Source organism: Ylistrum balloti, unplaced genomic scaffold, assembly GCF_031769215.1.
Source record: "Ylistrum balloti isolate Yb309-2 unplaced genomic scaffold, AGI_CSIRO_Ybal_v1 Utg369652, whole genome shotgun sequence".
NCBI classification, from domain to species: Eukaryota; Metazoa; Mollusca; class Bivalvia; order Pectinida; family Pectinidae; genus Ylistrum; species Ylistrum balloti.
Window position 1 is genome coordinate 1,341,254 of NW_026781907.1, and position 24,424 is coordinate 1,365,677.

Consider the following 24,424-nt stretch of genomic DNA (forward strand, 5'->3'; position numbering starts at 1 on the left):
TCACCTGGCTAATTACTAACCGATCTGACGCCAACAGCGTAAACACGTAAACATACAACACTGGTACGTGCAAAACATGAGAATTATTTGGCCCGCTTGAAATCAACAACGATTGTCCGTGACGTATATTCAGATCCATTTACGTAAACAAGAACGCGGTGCAGTCAGTTTGAAAAACAATACAATGGTAGTTATACCACAGTATAATTGATAGGTAGTACATCGATGACGCGCAAAAGGGAATAAGGGGGAGGGGAAAGAGAGTTGGGGGGAGGGGCTTAACCTTATCCATTTAGAGCAGTTAGGTTAAAGTGTCTTGCCCAAGGACAGAGTTACAACAGCTTCGGAGCTTTCTGAGAATCACAAGGGCGATATCTCCATCTCTATCCACCATATGAATCAAGGTAAAACGAAAAAATGTCACGTTCTCAAACTAACATTTGAGGAGTTTCTTCATTAATTTCCTTCTGCGGACCCCCGTCGAAAGATATTTGTAAGTCGGAATGTTTTCAATTACTGAAGACATATGATTAAGATAAAGTAAGTTTGCAAAAGTGAAAACTTTTTACAAAGCTGTATGATAAGCGTGAAAATTTAAATTTCCTTATTGTGAATTTTCCATTTCTGGATAGCGGCAATCATTCATCCCCCAACCAATGGTGTTTACGTGTCGCAGATGATTCAATACTCGATATCGACTTGAAGGAAGTAAATAGCTTCCTGCAGTATAATGTACCGTGACAAAATTGATATATTGACTGCTAATACTGTGATCTAGTTGATAAGAATTTGTAAAAAAAAAAAAAATGAAAAGTTATCATTTTCACTCACTGAAAATATTACTTGCACTGTTACTGTGAATCCGTATATTTCATGGTATTATCATCTTGAAACAAAAGTCAGTGAAACTACTGTGAAACATTTCAACCCAGTTACCGTTTTCAACTGAAATCTCTTCTCGAGTTGTGTCGACAAACGGTTGTTTGACAGAATTATACGTTATTTTTAATAAGATGAAACGAGACTCTCACACCAGCATGAATGTTTTAATTCAAATGAATTAAGATTCATTCGTTAGAAACTCGCCGATTCCTCTTAAATCTGGTCTTTTTGTGTTTGAAGCTGCTCTCTCTAGTAATTAACTCTTTATTCGCTGCATGTTTAAGAGGCTTCGTCGTGTCATTTTTCATCCGGATATTTAATTATGAAAATAATAAAATAAAATCATAGCTTTATTAAATCATGGCCTCCTCTCTGTAGATAATACAGTAACTCGATACCAACTTTAAAGGTGTCACATTTTAAACATTCTTTATCACAATCATTTTAAAGTAATTTTAATTCAATTGACCGTTGCATCAGGGGATTCCAATTTCAAGCTAGAACTGGTTCAATATCGACTCCGTATTAATTGAGGATGATAACTTATGTTGCTAATATATTAAGGTTTCACGAGCACGCTAACTGTTAAATTTTATACCGGGATGAAGCCATTTTTTATTCATAATTGTATATTTCAGCATTACGAATTTATCTTAATAAATTAATTTCTTATTTGTTCAATACATGAACAGTAAAGTACACTCTTTTTCCCCTGTACATTTGAGTCGATCTGGTACAAAATATCTAGCCACCCCCTGATGAGCACGTTACGGTTCAAGCGCGTTCGAGACGAGCCGTTAATATAGATTTCTGACCCTCTTTAAATCCGGTGTGAAATAACGATATTCTGCATTCATGCTTAGTGGCGGAGACAAAATTCAACCACAGGCAAACAAATCTATAAAAAAATATCTAATCGAAGACATGACGCGAAAATGGTCTGCTCCACAAAGTTACTTTTTTCGTGGACATGAGCCCACAACCTGCAGTCATCATTTTGAAACCAGATATTGGAGTTATTGGGGTAAACTGCCCTTCCACTCTGCCGTGTTTAGACGAAACATGTCAGCGCTCGGTCATTATTTAACAAACATTGGTACCGTTCCTTTCAGGAGAGTCATTAGTACGATAAAGTCGGACGTGCACAACTGTAAGGTCAAACAGTGCTAGTTGAAAATGGCCAGTCTGTGTTTAAATAAGAAACCATATTACTATAAAGTGCACTGGTTATGATTCTGTCTGCACTGAAATAGCTGCAATTTATAGAATACAAAGCACTTTAACTCACAGACATGGCTTTATAGAAAACAAAACACACTGAATGTATTTTCCGTAGAAAACCGTACATTTGACATAATGACTATAGTAGAATGCACAAAAAACAAACACATATGAGGAGTACCTTTCAATATGAATTAAGATTGAGATAGAGTAGAGCATATTTTCATTATTAAGTCTGTACATAATGTACTGAATCATATATACATATTTTGAAGTATGAGAACCGGAAGTAGATACAGTGTTTTCAATAAAAATCATCATATCTTAAGATGTGCCGACAATTAATTTTTTTTTTCATTTTTAACTTGGCCATATGGGTTAAAAGTCAGGTTTTTAACTTTCATGGTGCTATGAAAGTTCAGAGGTTACATCAATATAACTTTATGTACCTCTTCTATTTATTTTTATTCTTTTTTTTTCAACATGACAATACAAATAGCAAAATAGCAAAATAATGAAATACTTCATTATTTGACACAGATACGTTTTACAAGAATCTTGAACAGAGGTCTTATTAGGGCACCGCAATGCACTCTGGGAGAAATTAATATTTCATGTTTGGGTCGTCATTTTTTTATTTCAAAAATGTAAAACGGAGAGAAAATTAAATTTTTCCCCTTTGATATCATACATGAATAGCTTTCACTCGTATGACAAAATACCTCTTTATATTTCACTCGTGCTGAGTGCGCAGACATATTCTGTCATATTCGTGAAATAAAATTGATATTTAAGAGGAAACCATTAAATATCATTTATTCATTTTTGCCATATTTTGAGATTATCATTCGTATCAGTTCCTACTTATTAAAAAATAACATGATAATGTGATAGAGATCACTTTTGTTTTGATAGAATTTTTGCTGGTATAGTAAACCCTGTCGTACACCCATAGCTCGTAAATATGTCATGTCACAGGCCCTAAGGACCTTTTGGATTTTTTTAGATTCATTTTTATGGGTTGTTAAGCTTCAATTGATTCATGGTCAAATTCGTTTGTTCATAAAAAGGGTCCTTTACCCGGTCCTATAAACCCGGTTCTCTTTTAGAGAACGTTGTATTGCACGAAATAGCACATGTTTTCACTACAAAAGTTGTTGATGAAGTAGAAGACTCTAATCTTTCGAGAACGTCTTACATTTTTTGTAAATTTGAACAGCCTCATTATTCATGTTCTCTTATTCCTATTTTGCGCTTTTTTTACGCCGATTTTGTGCTTGAAATATAATTTTGTACAGTTATTGGGTTTTTTATTCATGCCAATTTTCGTTGCATTGTTTTATTATCATCGGATTCTGTTTTATATAGAAAATACATTATTACTGAGGTTATCTGTCACACGAAACTTTTCTAACATATGGCCTTAATTTCGGGAATTGAATAAAGTTGTAGATGTTGAGCCAAATTCGCGTTATCTAAAACAGAAATGGTCGAATCTCTCAATAGTCCCATACGTTCTGAAAGCTAAGCGATCTATCCTGACAACATGGCTACTTTACAGGAGATTCCCTTTGAATGTGGGCTGTCTGTTTCCCCTCTTGATATCAGATACAAGCAAATTTAGTTAATACCACTTAATATGACCCTGTCCGAACCTTTCAAGGCCATGTTGTATCTATGGCAGATATAGGGCGAGTTCGATTACACCTGAATAACTACTACTGAATTGTAAACAATAGATGGACAGTCAAACATGATATTACAACTTTGTCGTTTTAGCAGTGGTGGATGTTGGCTATCGTGGCTCCTCTCATGCATTAAGATTTCTCTACAGTAACACAGCTCATCTATTCTGCTGTATTAGGCTGTGTTGTCGAACGCACTCGCGTGTCCTACATTCAGTGCTGCCCTCTGATGAGTGATTGTTAAGATTAGTGCATTTCGAATGATATTGGCTTTTTGTGATAATACGGTGCGTTGCCAATTTTCGAAAAACACCGAGGTTACTCCGTTTCGGGATTTGTAGAGCTCGATATCTGTGTTAAAGTGTAACCCCAAATCACTGAGTCGGTTTGTCAAAGCCAACCACGTTGATCAATCAAGCAACCGTAAGTCGTATAGACAAACCGTCGCATCATGAAGACAATTAATGAATTCCCAATTGTTTTACAAATCAGCTTCTACATACAAGTCATAACAGTAAGATCACTATCCTAACACAAGGCAAGTAGTCAGCCTATACAGAGAGTGTTCACCGCAAATCCAACGTCACGAAGCGGTAATGATGAGAAGGAAACTATAGCAAACCAAGATTTTAAAAATATGTCAAACACAAGGCCAAAGTTACACAAGAGGGGGAACTACAACAAAGCAGGACCGAAAACAAGGTCAAATGTCAAATGCAAAGCCAAAGTTATAAAGGAAAGCTAAATGAAGACAAGACAAAAAACACAGAAGGGTATATACACCTCAGAACCCATATAAAATACACAAGATCATCGACACAATTTGATAATATAAAGATAATTTCGACGACGTATATCACTAGAGACTCTGTTTTAAACAAATGCAACATAACCAGTCAATGATGATTGGCTATTTAGCTATTAGCAATAGACATCCCGAAAATACCAGTGTCACACCTCATTTCCAATTCTTGTAAATGCGCAGTCAAATTTGTCACATGAAAGACAGTTGCAAATACAAAAACAATTGCAAGCATACAATGTATATCGTGCAATGTTATGGTCGTTAAGCCTAGTTAGTTAAAGAAACCTCATCGAAACTCATTAGCTAAACATTTATTACCTCTGACGTTCTGTCCAATCGAACTTGTCAGACTGACAAGATAACATGTAAATAAGTTAGCTACATTTAGAGTTTAAACCCCAAAATGCTTTGCGCATGCTGAAGAGAAAGCTAGATTGTAATAGGCAATATCGATCACTACATGATATCTACCATGCAGACTTATGAGTTAAAGAACCGTCTAGCTGGCATGGTTATTAACAGATATTTACGATAAAACTAAATAAAACTCACCGTGTCACTACTGTTCAACATTTTGGTTCACTTATCGTTTTGTTAATGTAGTCTCGTTTGTGATACACATCGCCACTCTAAATAAAGCTTGAGATTGTCCTTTTGTAAACCTGGCTACTCTTTCGTACAATACAGTTAAGACAGGAATCTGAGAGCCATGCCTATTTACAAGAGTATACGGATATTGAAAGCCTGTATTTTATCAGGTGAATGGCGACTACCTTTTAGTTACTCAGCAGTTCCTTCTTGTCCACAAGGGACGATGATGGGAGTATGTCTGTGACCCAATCGCCAACTGTCATTCCTAAAATCAGGTAGCAACGTTTGGTCAAATGTAAGGCTGTTTACACATGAAAATTAAACGAATAAAATTCCCTTTTCATTTTTACCTCCCCAAATATGACAAAACTCCTATCCCCTCATGAGTAGTTTACACTACATAACAATACTTATCAGAAAACGCAAACAAAATATTCCTATTTCTGATCCTATGATCATGTGTCTTATCTTCTAAAACCTTTGGTTATGATTGGTGTCCTAAGTTTCATCACCTTCGGATACGATTGGTGCCCTAACTTCCAAAACCTTCGGTTACGATTGGTGTCCTAACTTACAAAACCTTCGGTTGCGATTGGTGTCCTAACTTACAAAACCTTCGGTTACGATGGGTGTTCTAATTTTCGCAACCTTCGGTTACGATTGGTGTCCTAACTTTCAAAACCTTCGGTTACGATTGGTGTCCTAACTTTCAAAACCTTCGGTTACGATTGGTGTCCTAACTTTCAAAACCTTCGGTTACGATTGGTGTCCTAACTTTCAAAATCTTCGGTTACGATTGGTGTCATAACTTTCAAAACCTTCGGTTACGGTTGGTGTCCTCAACGCATTGAATTAAGTGTTACATCTTTAATACAGTTTTATATGGTGATTTCTATAGCATTTAGCACGGACTGAAGAAAGTATTTCTTTTCAAAACGTCGACCAAGTAAGCAGTGATCATGGTATACAGCCCGTATATTTTCTCTTTGTTATGTTTCTGTTTATCACTTTCATTTTAGATATATTTTATCTACCTGGTATCATAAACAGTCGTGTAATCCATTTAATATCAACTTTCCTATTTCTCTTACTTATTTCAAACTGACCAATATTCGTCCTGATAAAATTAGGTCTGCCATTGTACCTCTTTACATGCAGATCTGATATAGTATTTGTTCGTCTCGCCGTTCAGATGACCTTTACTAATTAGCATAAACCAATCACCACCAACAAATCAGATTGCTTTCCTCTCGACTTTGAATAATTGAAATAAAAAAGACGATGAAATACAGTGAGATTCATTAGACATGGCTATTGGAAATGCTAAAGAGATATGTTATATTGATGTTCTTGGAGGCTGCTGCAGGTACGATGACGTCATTAAGATACCAGAAGGAGCACCCACTGGTTTCAACACTTCAGGACATTAGCACCAAAGATACTTTAACGCCATCTCGAGGACCCTCGGATGCCTTAAAAAATACGAACCAGCAAATGTGCAACGAAATTGATCGAAAGGTCTTGTTTAGAGATGTTGCCCGTATCTCAAAGGTTCCTGATACACAAATGAACATTCAAGGATGTCCTACTTACATACGACTACAACTCTACTTTTGTCTCCTACTTTTAGGCGCCTTCTCACGACTAGTGTGTCACGAGATAGAGGTGTGACAGGATAGCTAAATATATTTTGCAGAGGATACTGTTTGAATAGAAATTGGCTTTTCAACTCAATAATAAATAACTTGTGTATGAGAGACATAACTAAATCAGAATTTACAACTTATTTGAACAATAAAGCATTAATATTCAACGAAACTCTTTTGGACTGAAAGAATTTATAAAATATTTTAGCTAAAGAGAAGAATTCCCATCGTTGATGGAATTTTCGTTGCAGATTCCATTTCGTTTACGACGTACACTCTTACAACGTCGGGTTATCAAACCTTGAGTTACTGTTTAGTGTATTCCTGCCATCATTTATGCTTCCATCTTTCGTGACCCACGAAAGAAGCTATCAAGCTATACTAGAATCCAATTGAGGTCTTGAAGTGACATGTAGAATTTGACACCTATCTTACCCGTTTGACATTATGCGTTGAAGTTTTGATATGTTTCATCTGATTTCAGATTTATGGCTATCCTATTCCCGCTGAGAGCTCGCTACCTATGTACAATGCGTCACGCCCGGATCGTCATCTTCTGTATCTGGCTCCAGGCCCTCGTCATGGCTGTCCCTGTCGTGTTTGGTCAGGTAGGATTTTTAATGGGTTTTTTCTCAATATTCTTTCTGCCATAAACAACTCACATGGTGAAGGTGAATGATTCATGAGATTTACGCCAGATTCTGAATCCATAAACATTCAATCTTCAAATAGAATTCAGGACTTGTACATGTCCAGTAATAAGTCGCTGTTGATAGAGAGCTCTTGGTTTCCTCTTATAGTAAGCTCTCATTTCCAGACACGATATATTCTCAAAGATATCTAGGGTCGTCCGTTAACTGAAGCAGAGCTTGTCACACATATTGTCTATCACAGTTTATGGTAAAACCATATTGTTTGTCCGCAGTATACAAAAAGTGCCTGTCTGCAACGAAATTTGACCCCAAATTCAAATTGCTTTCAGATGTCTCCCAGACATTCTGATTTAGTGTACGTGTTAGGCAGCTATTGAATTTTGCATTGTAAAGCATTGAGCAATAAGAAATCAGGTTAGAATATTTCCGGGATATACACTCAATTAGATGATACCAGAACCCATGGGATCCCAGGGTCTAGTCTCTTTAACGGGTGATGCTATTAGATTCAGCTATTACGACAAGCTTTAAAAAAAGAATGAAAATTCACTTCTGCATCTAATGTACATGAAGAGGTTCAATAAAAAATTCTGGCTTTAGGCCTTTGTTCTATAGTAATGTCGAATTTCTCTTTTATCGTCACAGCGTAGGTTTGTACATTTGAATGGAGACATCAGACTTCCTATAAATAACATATAACGTGATAAAGATATCATAATCTCCTCACGTTTGGATTGATTTCTCTATAAAAGACATTTTCTGAAATCAAATGGTACTCTAAACATGTTAGTCAAGTTCTCGATTATTTGAAATTACAAGAACGTATTTTGAAAAGAAAAAAAAACTGTTATTGGCTTTGGTGTGATAAAAACCGCGCCACCATGCAAGAATTGATCAGAATACGGGAGAGAATCGACCGGGTAAACAGATTAAGTTTGGTAATTATATTTTAATGAAGTTACATATCGTTCGTTAACATCTAAATGAATAATGCCCCAAGTAAAATCCTGTTTTAGGAATATAAATATCTAGATACTGAATTAAATGCGCGCACAACCCCGCCACCCCACCTCTCTCTCTCTGCGTCTCTGTCTCTCTCTCTCTCTCTCTCCACTCCCCTCTCTCTCTTTTCTTCTCTCTCTCTCTCTCTCTCTAATTCTGTCTCTCTCTGTCTCTCTCTGTCTCTCTCTCTGTTTCTCTCTCTGTCTCTATGTCTCTGTCTCTCTCTCTGTCTCTCTCTGTCTCTCTGTACTTGAAATGTCAATTTCTGTCTATTTCCTTCTATATACTGGCTATTTTTATTGTTTGTCGGGGACAGTTCATGTTTCCCTAAAGCGCATTTTCCTTCCTCGATGTTAATAACGTTTAAGATTTTTTTTCGAACCTCACAAATTTGTTTTCCGGGATAGTTATGTCAATAGAATAGAAGTTCTTATAAAACAACCAGTTGAAGATTTTAGTGTGACCTTTTGATGACCACGCGGTCACCTTCATCAGACAAATGACCAGTGTGAAATAAACTAGCACTGACGTATGTTGTGTACTATATGACAAGAAATCGACCGACTTTTTCGGCTGTACTATATTCCTATGAACCCCAAGGTAGAAGAAGTACGACTTCCGAGAGGTAAAACAGATTATATAAAAAATATCAAAGCATCTTGTCAAAATCTCGAAATATCCTTCAGAAGGTATGCCCACGTGACCTTAAAAAAACATCCGCAATTCATTTCACACGATGTAGTTTCTGATTTCACGAACACAACAAGTGACAAAACACTTGGCATCATTTGGAGACGTCTAGAGCAAGGTCGGCCATGGTGACAGAATGCCAATTTGTATATCCAAGACGTCATAGATTGACTAGAGTTTTTGCATGCAACAACATATTTAGCAGTCTTGGATACCATATACCATAAACGTCGTTACAAGAGTGTACCATCTACATGAATCAGCAACGGTTTGGCACGGCGTCTCCGATTACGATAAACTTTTTATGGAGTCCTTGGAGAGAGAGGTTGTAGCAACCGCTTCCGTAGAGTGCCAGCCTAGTTGGTGGCAAAGATATATTGGTGACATATTGGAAATAATCAAGAAATGATGATAGAAGAGTTTGCGCACATCAACAACTTTAATACCAAAAACAGCATAAAGAAAGATGACGGTACTATGCCATTCCTTGATGCCCTTCTGTTAAAGAAAGATGACAGTACTATGTCATTCCTTAATACCCTTCTGTTAAAGAAAGATGACGTGTACTATGCCATTCCTTGATGCCCGTCTATTAAAGAAATCGACGGTACTATGTCATTCCTTGATGCCCTTCTATTAAAGAAATCGACGGTACTATGCCATTCCGTGATACCTTTCTATTAAAGATAGATGACGGTACTATCAAAGCATTGATATATAGGAACAAGACGCCCACGGACCAGTACCTCAATATCCGATTGAGCCAACCTTAAACTAGAAGATGGGCGTGGTACAAACTTTGCTCAACAGATGTGAAATTATTGTAGAACAAAATCACATATATAGCGCCATATTGATACATGGATACTCTGATTGGGCAATTCACAAAGTACATGCAACGAATTTTTGGAAAGCAAAGAATAGACGAGGAGACGAAATGCCACGGAAAAAAGCAAATTGAGAGGACATGTAGTCATCCTTTACATCAAGGCCTGTTTGAAACCATTTAGAGGATTTACAGTAGTCATGACATTGCAACGGCCATGAATCTTCATACGACACTCCGAAATACCCTTATCCATATTGATGATAAAACACCGAAAGAGAATGTGGCAGAAAGCGAATAGAATATTGGATACAAGAACTGTGTAGATTCTCGGACATCTATAACGACGTGTTAACTGAATCACAGCCCAATCCACCACAGTATATACATACAATTTTGTGTACAAGGACGCTTAACATTGATCTTTTTCTGACGAAGGTGATGGTGTTGTCATCAATCCAAACGTCACACTTGCATCATCTCTTGCTGGCTGTGTTATGAGGACTTCTATTCCATCTGTATGTGACCATTCTTTGCTTGCATATCCTTTCGCTACTTCAATGTGATGAAATATAAAGTATAAAACTGAACGAAAATTTCTTCTTCTGTCGCTATGTACGCAGTCCACTAACACTAAAATATGTCGAAATCTAAAGGAAAAGAGAAACAAGCAAGTCTTAAACACATTCCAAGTGCACGTTATATAAAGATGACAACAGAAACTGAATTAATCTTCATTAACCGACTTCCGATCTCGCAAAGGTCCTCGAGTTTCTTCTGAAAGATGTAGCAGGGAGTGGATCCATTTGAATGTTTGTGACGTCACATGTGACGTTTTCTCGGGCAGAACGATTCATCCTTTCACACAAGACGCAGTGCAATAGAGTATTGAGCTATTTGCTTACAGTACATCGTAAATTAGGTCTGACCACCAACAAGGGTGATTTCTGGACTGTAGTGCTTCAAGGTCTCCTGTATATCGGTCATATCGTTTTGCACTCATGTCCGTTCTTATAAAAGTGGGTCATTAATTAAATGAGCTTCATTTTCTATGATGAATGATCTGTCCGTTCATACTGGATTAAAATGGGCTATTGTCTCTTGTATAAGATAGTGCGTCCCACAACTCCTAAAAGTGCTGCTAGCGATCTAAACCAGATATGTTATCAGACTTAGTAAAATTCAAGATATTTCGAGAGAAGTTTGAACAGAACTCATCTGAAGTGTAGAAAACTTTTAATCGCGTAGAGAATACCTTGTCTGTCGAACTGTGCCTTTTACTACGGTTCTAGATCTCATATTTACGGATAATGTATGGTAAAGCATTGAGAACAATAATCAATATCTTATTGCATAAGACACACATGTGAATAACGTGTTTAAATACAAACTTCAAGTTAGAACAGTAATTTAATCAATTCTCTATTTTTTATATCTTATAATTCGAAAACAAAGTAAAGCACATATATATATTCTGATCCGCTCGAATGAATCAAAACGTTAAACGCTCTGCAATCGGCCGCATCGGGTCCATTATCATACTATCTACATCACCAAGGAACACAGTTTTTTTAAAGGAAAGGCTTACTCAGCATGTAGTGATTTCCCTATTACCATTTCTAGAGATTTTTTTATCATGATCTACCATATACGTAGCTGTAAAACTCATCAAGCCCGCAAACCACAGCCAAATTGTTCCTTCGAAATACATTCTTTGTTTTTCTGCCAGCTGATGCACGAATTGAGTGATCACCGTTTCTTTCAGATGCGGTACTTTGCAATAGTAATTCGTCACTGGAATTATAGTACTGGCTTTGGAGTCAAAAACTGTCATCTACTTTATTTTATCCTGCAACTGGCGCTGCCATTGTTGGAATACATTTGTCACATAAATTTTTGGCTGTATTCGGCAGTAACGGAAAACAGCTGTATTTTAGCACGTGCGTTAATTCGACAGAATTACTTCCTGAAATTAGTTTAAAATCACGTTTTACAATAATTATAACTATTGAATTAAGCGATTTTATATGATGTAATAAATAGGGTTATATAAGAAAATTAATTAAATCGCTGTGATATTCGTTGAAGTTTGGAACTGTATTTCTGCATGTAGTACTTATTTTGGCGTACGTCATTAGCTTAAATTCAGCGTATCGTCAACGTCAGGTAAACTGCTGAAGATTTGACGATCTGATTTGCAATCAATGTCGCCGGATAAATAGAACACATGGTCAGTGTCTTAAAATATAAGCTACATTTCAGCTCGGGACAGAAAGACAAAAGTGGCACGCCAGAGACATGCCGCTCTGGTCTTTCTTCACCCTCGCCAAAATAAAGCTTATAATTCAAAACACTGGCCATATATTTTCTATAAAAAGCTGTGAATACCTTACTAAATTAGAATCCTGCAATGCAATTGCTCGTTCGCTCACACGAGAGATCGGGAAGGATTTTATTTAATTCATAAACCTTAAGAGATGATTAGCTCCATCTATATAGAAAGAATTCGTCATCTTATGCACGGTGCTGGCCTTGTCGGGGTCACATTTCAGATATAACGCCGTGATCAAGTGTTCGACAAATCGAGTTGCCCTCTATATCATATGTTTCTTTTGTTCAATACACGATTTCGGCAGTGGTAGAGCAATGCATACACATTCGTCTCATATCCCAGTACTGTTGTCTTTTCTGAATCTATCTTTGAACGCCATCATATCTTTTACAGTGTTATGCACACTAGCCCTCTACTGCATGGTCTGGTCTCAGCTGATATTCGTGAGCTGATATGGCAATTCAACCTCTAAAGCAACGGTACCAGAGTGGGTTTTTGTATATGGTTAAGAACGAGCTCTCCCTGTACATTGTTTTTGTAGGTCACAATACCCAAAATCTATTTCTTGATAGATAACAGAGTTGTGTGTATGCTATCAGCAGCTGAAGCCTATAAATGACTCCGTTTAAATGCTTTATTGAGGTAATTTTGATCGAAACAAACTCGCACTGTGTTCCAGGTGTCCGTTCGCATCGGTTGTCAAAAATCCATGCTCTGGAATCTTGTAAACTTCCGATTCACGTTAAAAGCACTTTCTAGCATGCGTCCCGCTGTTGGCCATTTGTGGGGACACATTTTCATTAGTTTAGGCTAGTAACACGGTACTGGAGTCACAGGTTTTTTTTTGTATCTGTGTCGTTGTTTCGACCATTTCTTTATTTTGTAACGAGATCACGTGAACACTATCGCACGATTCTGCATTGCCAAATGAAGTTCAATGGCTGTGTGCTCTTTGTTTGCTCGTCCTTGTAGTTTAGGAGAATTTTGAATGTTATACTCAGCATCAGATGTCAAGGTCACCTTCAGTTCCGTATGAAAAACAAGAAAATACCAACATGTCACGAAACCATTAATCCAAACTCGAATTCAATCAATTTCGGGCAAAAATAAATAAAGAAAGATTTACTCGAAGACTCCTTTAAAAGTTAAAGGAGAATAAGACCAGGTGTTCCGGAAGAGTAAGCGTATTCTGGTTCATCGACGACATCCGCCATGTAAATCCTAATAAGTAATATCACGTTCTCAAAATGAGAGTAAATTAAACAACAACGGAACCAAAAGGCAAACTAACGAGCACCAAACATCCAGCTTCATGTCGCACAAAGCAATAGACTATTTATCACCATGACAATGTAAACATAAACCTAGACTTTTGAACCCTGTATTGTTATACGCGAAATGCATATCCCGGTTTTGTATTCATATAAACGTCCACAAAATTGTCGTTTCTACTTTTACTGTATTTTTTATGAATTTCTTATTACAGTTCTTACCGATCACCTGTCCCAGTCTCCCATTATTTGACTTTGTTGAAGTCGTTCACTGTGTGACACCACTTTCATCAGACAAATAATCCTAGTAACAACGTATCAGTATTTTGCATATTTCTCATATTACCATTTGGACATCGTACATGAAATGTTGTATGATCCTACAACTCAGGAGAAGACTATCTTTTCTATGTATTGTATAAAGATGCAGTAGTTTTATTAATATAATTTGGCATATATATACATTAGGCACTGCGTGACTAAATTGATATAGAATATATTGGATAATACCAAAATATCCTTACGAAGCAGATTGTAGAGAACGCATAAAATGATGTCAGTTAGAATATTCAGGGTCACTGATTACGATGTCAGGTAGAATATTTAGGGTCACTGATTACGATGTCAGGTAGAATATTCAGGTTCACTGATTACGATGTCAGGTAGAATATTTAGGGTCACTGATTACGATGTCAGGTAGTATATTAAGGTTTACTGATTACGATGTCAGGTAGAATATTTAGGGTCACTGATTACGATGTCAGGTAGAATGTTCAGGTTCATTGATTACGATGTCAGGTAGAATATTCAGGTTCACTGATTACGATGTCAGGTAGTATATTTAGGGTCACTGATTGCGATGTCAGGTAGTATATTTAGGTTTACTGATTACGATGTCAGGTAGTATATTAAGGTTTACTGATTACGATGTCAGGTAGTATATTTACGTTCACTGATTACGATGTCAGGTGGAATATTCAGGGTCACTGATTACGATGTCAGGTAGAATATTCAGGGTCACTGATTACGATGTCAGGTAGAATATTTACGTTCACTGATTACGATGTCAGGTAGTATATTCAGGGTCACTGATTACGATGTCAGGTAGAATATTCAGGGTCACTGATTACGATGTCAGGTAGAATATTCAGGGTCACTGATTACGATGTCAGGTAGAATATTCAGGGTCACTGATTACGATGTCAGGTAGAATATTCAGGTTCACTGATTACGATGTCAGGTAGAATATTTAGGGTCACTGATTACGATGTCAGGTAGAATATTCAGGGTCACTGATTACGATGTCAGGTAGAATATTCAGGGTCACTGATTACGATGTCAGGTAGAATATTTAGGGTCACTGATTACGATGTCAGGTAGAATATTCAGGGTCACTGATTACGATGTCAGGTAGAATATTTAGGGTCACTGATTACGATGTCAGGTGGAATATTAAGGTTTACTGATTACGATGTCAGGTAGTATATTTAGGTCACTTCCTGTCTTATTTCACTTACGTGGTGATGTTTACTTACAGAAACATATGATGGTTGGTTCGACCCGGAAAGCCTACTGGTGCCGAATAGACTTTGCTCGACCATGGCACCATCAGGCTTACGAATTATACATGCTGATCATCATCTTTGTCATCCCAGTCGGTGTCATGGCTTTTACGTACACGTGGATCTGTGTGGAGATTTGGTACGTCGTGTCCAAGAGGGCAGTCATGCGCTCAGGCAGGTAAGTCAAACTGACCACTCATATGAGCATCTGAACAACGCGTAAGCATTTACATAATGTTATGTCGAAAAGGTGCATGTTAGATCAGATAACATGAAGATATTTCAAGGAAACAGTAAGATGTAATACTAACCAGAATATAATCAAAAAGTTTTTTTAATGTATGTATATAATCTTATTTCAGAATTGTTTTATCTACATCTTCATTATCTTGATGAATTTTCTCAAAGCATTTAAAACCAAAATAAAGGGTGTGTGGAATTCATGTACGCAAGTAGGACATACTACAATGCGTTGCAATAGACTTTGTTACCGTTTGTTGTCGTGTTTTTTTTTACTAAAATCGGATCACGTTATATGACGTTCTGTTGATTTCCTCCCCCCCCCCCCTATAAACAAAATTTGTGGCACAGTTGACGGCATTATTAGGTTTAAAGCATCGTCCGAGATTAAAACGTTTTACCGTTGCCGGAAACTTCTCTTGAATGTAATTCTGAAAGTTTAGGCTAGAATTCAACAAATTTTTGCATGAATTATCACCACAGTTCATAGATTTGAAACATGATGACAGGGTATTTCACTTTCTTTGAACATTAAGTCCCGAAAACAAACATTTCAGTTTGTTTCTTGAGTGTTGACATTTTCACGTGTACCCCATGGTACATCAGAATCCCGGAAGGTAGGTCACGGCACAGTCGATGTGAACTAGGGAGGAATGTGTTATGTCAATCAATGTGTTTTCTTCTATCACGGACTTGGAGCCAATACGTCACAGATAATGAATGACATCACACATTTCCGGACGGTTAAATGTGATTTTTCTTCCCCTGAGGTTCAAGGACTAAACTGTTCTCATTGACTTTCAAATCGCATCAATGTTTTGGTAAAAGCATTACCCGAAAAGCTGAGCTGAGAATACTTCGACACAAAAGCTATTTGACTAATGTATTTTTCAATTGGTGACTATGCGTCGTGTCCATGGATCTCATACACTACAACGATTTGCCTGAGTGTTTTAATCGTGCTCACTTAAAGGCAAGCAGTCAAACAATTTATCTGAAAGACTTTCTTAAAACCAGGTACTCTGACTTATAGCCGAGTAACATTGCAATCCATAAATCTCTGGGCACTTTTTAAAAATATTCCCAATCTCCATCAAACAGAATTCAAACTCTACTATCATATCTTTTTTATTTCTTATCACACTGTTCTGTTATTCATCAATGGTCGGTATATTGCTCAACAGTGAAAGACAAGGATCCTAAAGGGAACATTTACACAAAATTATATTCTTCAGAAATTTCTACCAATAGAAGTAATTTTCTATTATTAAAGAATATGTATTTGGGTGGATCATTTGCAATAGTGAAACTAAATGGCTAAAAAAAACTAAAGAATTTTTTTCAATATTTCAGGAAAAAACAAAGTTTCTCTATTGAAACAAAGTAATTCTAGAGATAGACGGTATTTTTAATTTTCTCATCAGCTTACATCTACAACAAATCAAATATGTTTTCCACGGATGGCAGTTGTCCATACATGTAATGATGATAATTACTGATCATTTCATTTTCAGTTGATGTTCTTAATTTTCCATTTTAACCATCAGTTCCATTAGTAGACAAGAGCAGCAGAGCTTTGGGCATGCCCTTGGCTAGATATAGTCATCATTTTACATTAAGCATGATATACAACATCCCTGTAATTATCTTGTTAACAAACAATATCCCCTGTTACAGGGAGCTGTGGGTTATTAACTTGTTTGTGTACAATATCCCTGTTACAGGGAGCAGTGGGTTATTATCTTGTTAACAAACAATACCCCTGTTACAGGGAGTTGTGGGTTATATGTTAACAAACAATATCCCCTGTTACAGGGAGCTGTGGGTTATTAACTTGTTTGTGTACAATATCCCTGTTACAGGGAGCAGTGGGTTATTATCTTGTTAACAAACAATATCCCTGTTACAGGGAGCTGTGGGTTATTATCTTGTTAACAAACAATACCCCTGTTACAGGGAATTGTGGGTTATATGTTAACAAACAATACCCCTGTTACAGGGAATTGTGGGTTATATGTTAACAAACAATACCCCTGTTACAGGGAATTGTGGGTTATTATCTTGTTAACAAACAATATCCCTGTTACAGGGAATTGTGGGTTATATGTTAACAAACAATACCCCTGTTGCAGGGAATTGTGGGTTATTATCTTGTTAACAAACAATATCCCTGTTACAGGGAATTGTGGGTTATTATACCCCTGTTACAGGGAATTGTGGGTTATTATCTTGTTAACAAACAATATCCCTGTTACAGGGAATTGTGGGTTATATGTTAACAAACAATACCCCTGTTACAGGGAATTGTGGGTTATATGTTAACAAACAATATCCCTGTTACACTGAGTTGTGGGTTATTATCTTGTTAACAAACAATATGCCTGTTACAGGGAGCTGTGGGTTATTATCTTGTTGGTGTACAATACCCCTGTTACAGGGAGCTGTGGGTTATTATCTTGTTAACAAACAATATGCCTGTTACAGGGAACTGTGGGTTATTATCTTGTTAACAAACAATATGCCTGTTACAGGGAACTGTGGGTTATTATCTTGTTAACAAACAATATGCCTGTTACAGGGAACTGTGGGTTATTATCTTGTTAACAAACAATATCCCTGTTACACTGAGTTGTGGGTTATTATCTTGTTAACAAACAATATGCCTGTTACAGGGAACTGTGGGTTATTATCTTGTTAACAAACAATATGCCTGTTACAGGGAACTGTGGGTTATTATCTTGTTAACAAACAATATGCCTGTTACAGGGAACTGTGGGTTATTATCTTGTTAACAAACAATATGCCTGTTACAGGGAACTGTGGGTTATTATCTTGTTAACAAACAATATCCCTGTTACACTGAGTTGTGGGTTATTACCTTGTTAACAAACAATATCCCTGTTACAGGGAGCTGTGGGTTATTATCTTGTTAACAAACAATATCCTTGTTACAGGGAGTTGTGGGTTATTACCTTGATAACAAATAATATCCCTGTTACAGGGAGTTGTGGGTTATTATCTTGTTAACAAACAATATCCCTGTTACAGGGAACTGTGGGTTATTATCTTGTTAACAAACAATATCCCTGTTCAGGGAGCTGTGGGTTATTATCTTGTTAACAAACAATATCCCTGTTACAGGGAGTTGTGGGTTATTATCTTGTTAACAAACAATATCCCTGTTACAGGGAGTTGTGGGTTATTATCTTGTTAACAAACAATATCCCTGTTACAGGGAGTTGTGGGTTATTACCTTGATAACAAATAATATCCCTGTTACAGGGAGTTGTGGGTTATTATCTTGTTAACAAACAATATCCCTGTTCAGGGAGCTGTGGGTTATTATCTCCACGATAGCTATCCATCTATTTCACGTTTCTGTGTACTCTTAGGAAGGCTAACCGCCATGCGTCTTAATCGATATATATATATATATATATATATATATATATATATATATATAGATAGATAGATAGATATTAGAGTTAATTAGCTTCGTCTATAGACTAACCAGTGTAAACATATTTGTTTGTTGTAGTGAATGCCAATATAAAGAAGCGCGATCTTCTACATGTACGTCATATACCATGACGTCACAACGATCTTCATCTAATGTATACCCAGCCCACGGGGACTCGACACGACGTATAACAGCCAAAAGTACAGACGACACACGCACACGTAAACAGGTAACCAAGGTTATTTGATAAGTAATATATAAATCAGATTATCAGACGTTAGACTCTAATTCAAAACTTCATTCTGAAAATGAAGATGAGATTGATAGGGAAATCATCTCCAAGACCATTCCTCATGTCTGAACAGTTTATAGAAGTAGGGTATATACCCACGGTTTTTCAGTCACTGTATATAGAAGGTTCGACAACAGTCGTTTTCTAATGTTTAAACTATTTTCACTACAATGTTTCATTATCATGGCTTTAGAACTTGGCTTCATAGGACTCCAGGTACATAACATTAAATGTCGCATTCGGCAGATTACTTTGGAAAAAAAGGAAAAATAATCGTAGTCTAAATGAGAATTCAATCTTTCCGTTTTAAGTTAAGAACTATTTTTGTAGCTGTAATAATGTACAGTAGGAACACCATCAGATTCTGTCTCATTAGTATACATGTAACGTTTCTTGTGTAATTGTTTCCAGCTGTAATATGTACCTTGTGTGTTTGTCTCTAGATGTAATATGTACCTTGTGTGTTTGTCTCTAGATGTAATATGTACCTGGCGTGTTTGTCTCTAGATGTAATATGTACCTTGTGTGTTTGTCCCTAGATGTAATATGTACCTTGTGTGTTTGTCCCTAGATGTAATATGTACCTTTTGTGTTTGTCTCTAGATGTAATATGTACCTGGCGTGTTTGTCTCTAGATGTAATATGTACCTTGTGTGTTTGTCCCTAGATGTTATCTGTACCTTGTGTGTTTGTCCCTAGATGTAATATGTACCTTGTGTGTTGTACCTTTTGTGTTTGTCTCTAGATGTAATATGTACCTGGCGTGTTTGTCCCTAGATGTGATATTTACCTTGTGTGTTTGTCCCTAGATGTAATATGTACCTTGTGTGTTTGTCCCTTGATGTAATATGTACCTTGTGTGTTTGTCTCTAGATGTAATATGTACCTTGCGTGTTTGTCCCTAGATGTAATATGTACATTGTGTGTTTGTCCCCAGATGTAATATGTACTTTGTGTGTTTGTCCCCAGATGTAATATGTACCTTGTGTGTTTGTCCCCAGATGTAATATGTACTTTGCGTGTTTGTCCCTAGATGTAATATGTACCTTGTGTTTGTCTCTAGATGTAATATGTACCTTTTGTGTTTGTCTCTAGATGTAATATGTACCTGGCGTGTTTGTCCCTAGATGTAATATGTACCTTTTTGTTAAATCTTAGGTGATCATCATGCTGATCGTGGTCGTGCTGCTGTTTGCAGTTTGCTGGGGCCCGATCCTCGTCAACAACGTTCTCGTGTCATTCGGAGTACTGGATGGATTTCATATTTACTACTTGAAGCCTATGCGCCTTGCTTTCCATCTCATGTCATATGCAAACAGTTGTGTGAACCCTATTGTTTATGGTTTCATGTCAAAGAACTTTCGGGAAAGTTTCAAAAAGGCGTTATCCTCCTGTTGTAAAGGAAAACGAAAGTCTCGTTTAGCCATTCTCGATACGACGAGAACTTCCATTTTGAAATCTAGCAACGGAAGTGACGACAAAGACAATGGGTTCACAACTTCAGAAACAGCTTTTCGGTCACCATCGAAAGGCTCTATAACATTGGACGGTAAGCAGATGGACAGACTAGGATAAAGTATTGTAACGGACGACAGACACTCAAGTCATCGACGACACTTGTTTTGGTGAAGCGTTTACAAGTTAAAAGCTGTGTAATTAAGGTAGATATATAGATATAAAATAGACGGACGTGCTTAAAATACTGAACCACGTGATCAGATAGATAGGGATATACATTTGTATTTTGTTTTTAACTTGAAAATACTGTCAGAAAGTGTGTTGTGTATGTCTTGTCCCCAAAAAATCTAGATTGCCTATCTCCAAGCATAGCTGCCTTTCGAATTAGCTAAAAATGCATTTGCTTTGAATTTACATGTAGCTGTATCGGTTATGTGGTTTTTCTTTGTAGTTAGTCATTGGTACTTCCGGCTTTTGGAATTGATAGCCGGAAGCGAAGGAATTTCGCGTTTCTCATATGAACAAAAGACCTGGAAAGGGTGTTATTCGTTTATATCCCGATTCTCGATTTCGTCACGAGTTATGTGTGTTTGATGTGTTTCTTTTATACAAGAATACCTTAAACACAACAATATCAGGACAAAGGGAAATGAAAATAAGATTCAGATATCATTAAAAATTGCAAAATTAAAAAATATGGGAGAAGAAAGAAAAACTTTTTCAAGCAAACACACGAGAGATAAATGCATTTACCAATATTAATATGATTTTTGACATGGCTAACTCGTGGAGTAGTCATTCTGTTCCATGTTATCTGCGCACAAGAATATTACATGTACATATCTGGATCGTTTCTAGATTTACAGTTGACGTCACGGCGTTACCATGGCGTTGTCATTGTATTTAGTTTTCCCTCTATTTGTGTCTCAAGCCCAACTACGTATGTCGGTTGATAAATAATAAGCGATAATTCTATTCTAAATCGCTTTAGGAAAATGCATTATGTAAATAATTTTTTAACTAGCTGTTTCAGGATATTACAAATGTCAGCATCACGTTTAATTATTGGATATGGAGGTGTTAATTCATCAAGATTGAACAAGTGTCAAAAGATTTCCTGTAACAGACCTTGATATTGGAAGAAAGTGGTGTATAATGAAGACATCACAAAAGACTGATTACCATTATTGTTTTGTTTGTTCCAAATTTTCAAATTCTGAAATAAGATTGTTTGGTGCTTTATCAAACATTTTTGGTATCTATCTAGTCCCCAACTGGATTCTCATATTGGGAGATGTCGAGCTTCCTTTTGAAACAGGTAGTTACAGAGTACATGCTGTGAAGTCATTTATAAAATCCAGGAAGAGGTTTGATTCTAAGTCGTGTACAGCTGCTGCAACCAGAACCCCCACTCACCCACATCCTGCTGTCCCATCCTTTTACCTCCCTCCCCACTCTTTCTTTTACTTCTTACCTTTTCATGTTACTAAGTAGTTTGTATATATATTGAACCTTTTTTGCCATCACGTTACATCTTTAGTTATGTCTTGTGTTGTCAGGGGAGGGCCTAGGACGTTGTCAGATGTCAGAACTTATGCCCAATCTCCTTTGTCTGTGTTTTTTGTTTGTTTGTTTGGGGTTTTTTTATCAATAAAATATGTTTGAACTGATATAGACAAATAGTAAACAAACGGCACGTTTCTTCGTCATTTTTAACCTAACTGAGGTTTTGATTCACGAATACATATTCTTCCCATGATATACCGATCTAACGTATATCGGTCTTTTAAAGTTAAATTGCGTTTAAAATGTTTGATGATAATCTCGCCGATAGTGTCAATGAATTAATACATAAAGATTTCTATGTTATCGCTAATAAGAGTGTAGTGAATCTATGAGCTTTTCCCATCCTCAATACTCCAGGGGTTACCATCACACCGGCTTGCTGCACCCCTGGAACATCTCAAGGCAATATTGAGGATAGAAGTGAAGAAATTTGATTGGTTCCAGGCGTATAAAAAACATGACCACAGCCTGATACGCTCCATTTGAAGATTACAAGCTATTACGATATACCATCATGCGAACTAGAAATCTGTTTGATGTACGTTAAAGGATCATAGTAATTTGTTCGTCTTGTTAACAAGGTGTCGCTCACGGAACCTTCAATTTTGCCATGAAATGTTCCAGGCGTGAAGAGAGCGAAAGTGATCGTAACCTCTGAAGTATCGAGGATAAGCTTTCAGCTTGCTGAAACTAAATGTCTTGTTGTTAAACCTACAAAATGAGTGTACATGTATACGCTGTACGCAATATTTGGACGTTTTTTCAAAGCCATCGTAACCACGAAATTTAAAAAGGTGAATTTCGTTTTCTGCAAAACATTTGTTAGCATTATTGAAATAAACAAACTTTATTGTTTTAATTGTTAGTGAATGTATTCTAAGCCCGTGACTGAAATGATGTATGTGAATATAATTGAGATTTAATGCACACGAAAGTCTCTTGAAAAAAAATGCATGTCTGTTTTATCAGAATTGTAAAGAAAAAGGTAGCGAGGTATGAATGGATCCGTTTTTATGAAATAACCTGATTGTATGTTTTTTAACATATAACGGCAAATAAATTTTAGAGGCGTATTTGGAGTCGTTAAAGGGACCATAAGTCTGGTTGTATATGTCAGAAAGATAAAGATTAGAATGAGGTGTGTCTCTTTTTATTTTGTCCAATTGGTTAAATATGAATTTATGACAATAGAACATTGCAATCGGATGTCTTTTCCTCGCCGTACCAGGTAACACGTTGTCATTATGCATTAAGTGTGGTATTTAGAAATTACTCTAAGAATTCATTTACGAAATAAAAATCAACAATGTGTCGAAAACAACTAATTTTGTTACAACATTTCTGTGGTGTTCTCATATCCTAGATACAAAAAGGACTGGCGTGTTTATATGAATATTTGGTTCTGTATACAAACAGCGTCAAATTATACAGAGATAGTGTATATTGTTATCAATGTATACTTACATTATCCCAAAAGATATTTGGCTGCAGTTTTGTTGTGTAACGAGCTAGATGATAATGAGTGTTTATAAACAACCTTGCAATTGCGTAGAAATTCACCTGTTGACATTGATCAAGGTTATGGGAATGCCAAAAAGATTTTTTTCATATTTTGAATTTTTTTCTCAAAATAACACCAGTTTGAACTATTTGTATACATGTCAAATTGCCTAGATAGCTGTACAAAATAAAACGAGAACTGTTGGTCAGAGCTGTCTGTGAGATATCCCATCACTGATAACTGTACCGTAATATCATGACTCTGTGATACGTTTGAACTTTATGGGTGTGTCCAAATCACGTGACCAATTGTCTCGAAAAAGAAAATAAAGCGGAATTATTTGATAACACTGTGTTAGTTTGTATTATCAGTTCTTGTGACCTTCTCACAGACCTTAATTCTCTTCAGATTTGTTCAAATGAGAAAAAAAGTTAGATCTCAAATGCCGTTTGCAAGTCTAATCTGTGTCAATCGCAGATCTCATATCCGCCGTATGTAGTAAAACAACATTGGTCTCCAGGGTACGATTAGTCAGTAGATAATGTATATTACTGTAGATTACAGTGCTTTATGCTACATATGCATTCAAAATAATTACCTCTTCATGTATCTTCACCGGTAAATGAAAAACGTGTTAAAGTTTCAACCAGACAGCTGTGGATTTACAACATGACTGCTACAGTAAGAATGACGGAAAGTAGAACATTAGTGGGCAAAATGCCTCTGTTTGTGAATATATAT

General features: G+C 36.6%; 1 protein-coding gene across 2 annotated transcripts in view; it reads left to right on the top strand.

Annotated features, from left to right (window-relative positions):
• LOC132556922 (allatostatin-A receptor-like) overlaps window positions 1–24,030 on the top strand; it is a 70,576-nt gene extending 46,546 nt beyond the window's left edge. For both annotated transcript variants that reach the window (XM_060221383.1, XM_060221380.1), the window contains exons 4-7: window positions 7,315–7,438; window positions 15,142–15,344; window positions 18,945–19,095; window positions 20,317–24,030. In XM_060221383.1, coding sequence (XP_060077366.1) covers window positions 7,315–7,438; window positions 15,142–15,344; window positions 18,945–19,095; window positions 20,317–20,733 — 895 coding nt within the window. In that variant the 3' untranslated portion in view covers window positions 20,734–24,030. The remainder of the gene's footprint in view (window positions 1–7,314; window positions 7,439–15,141; window positions 15,345–18,944; window positions 19,096–20,316) is intronic.
• Window positions 24,031–24,424: the final 394 nt, after the last annotated feature.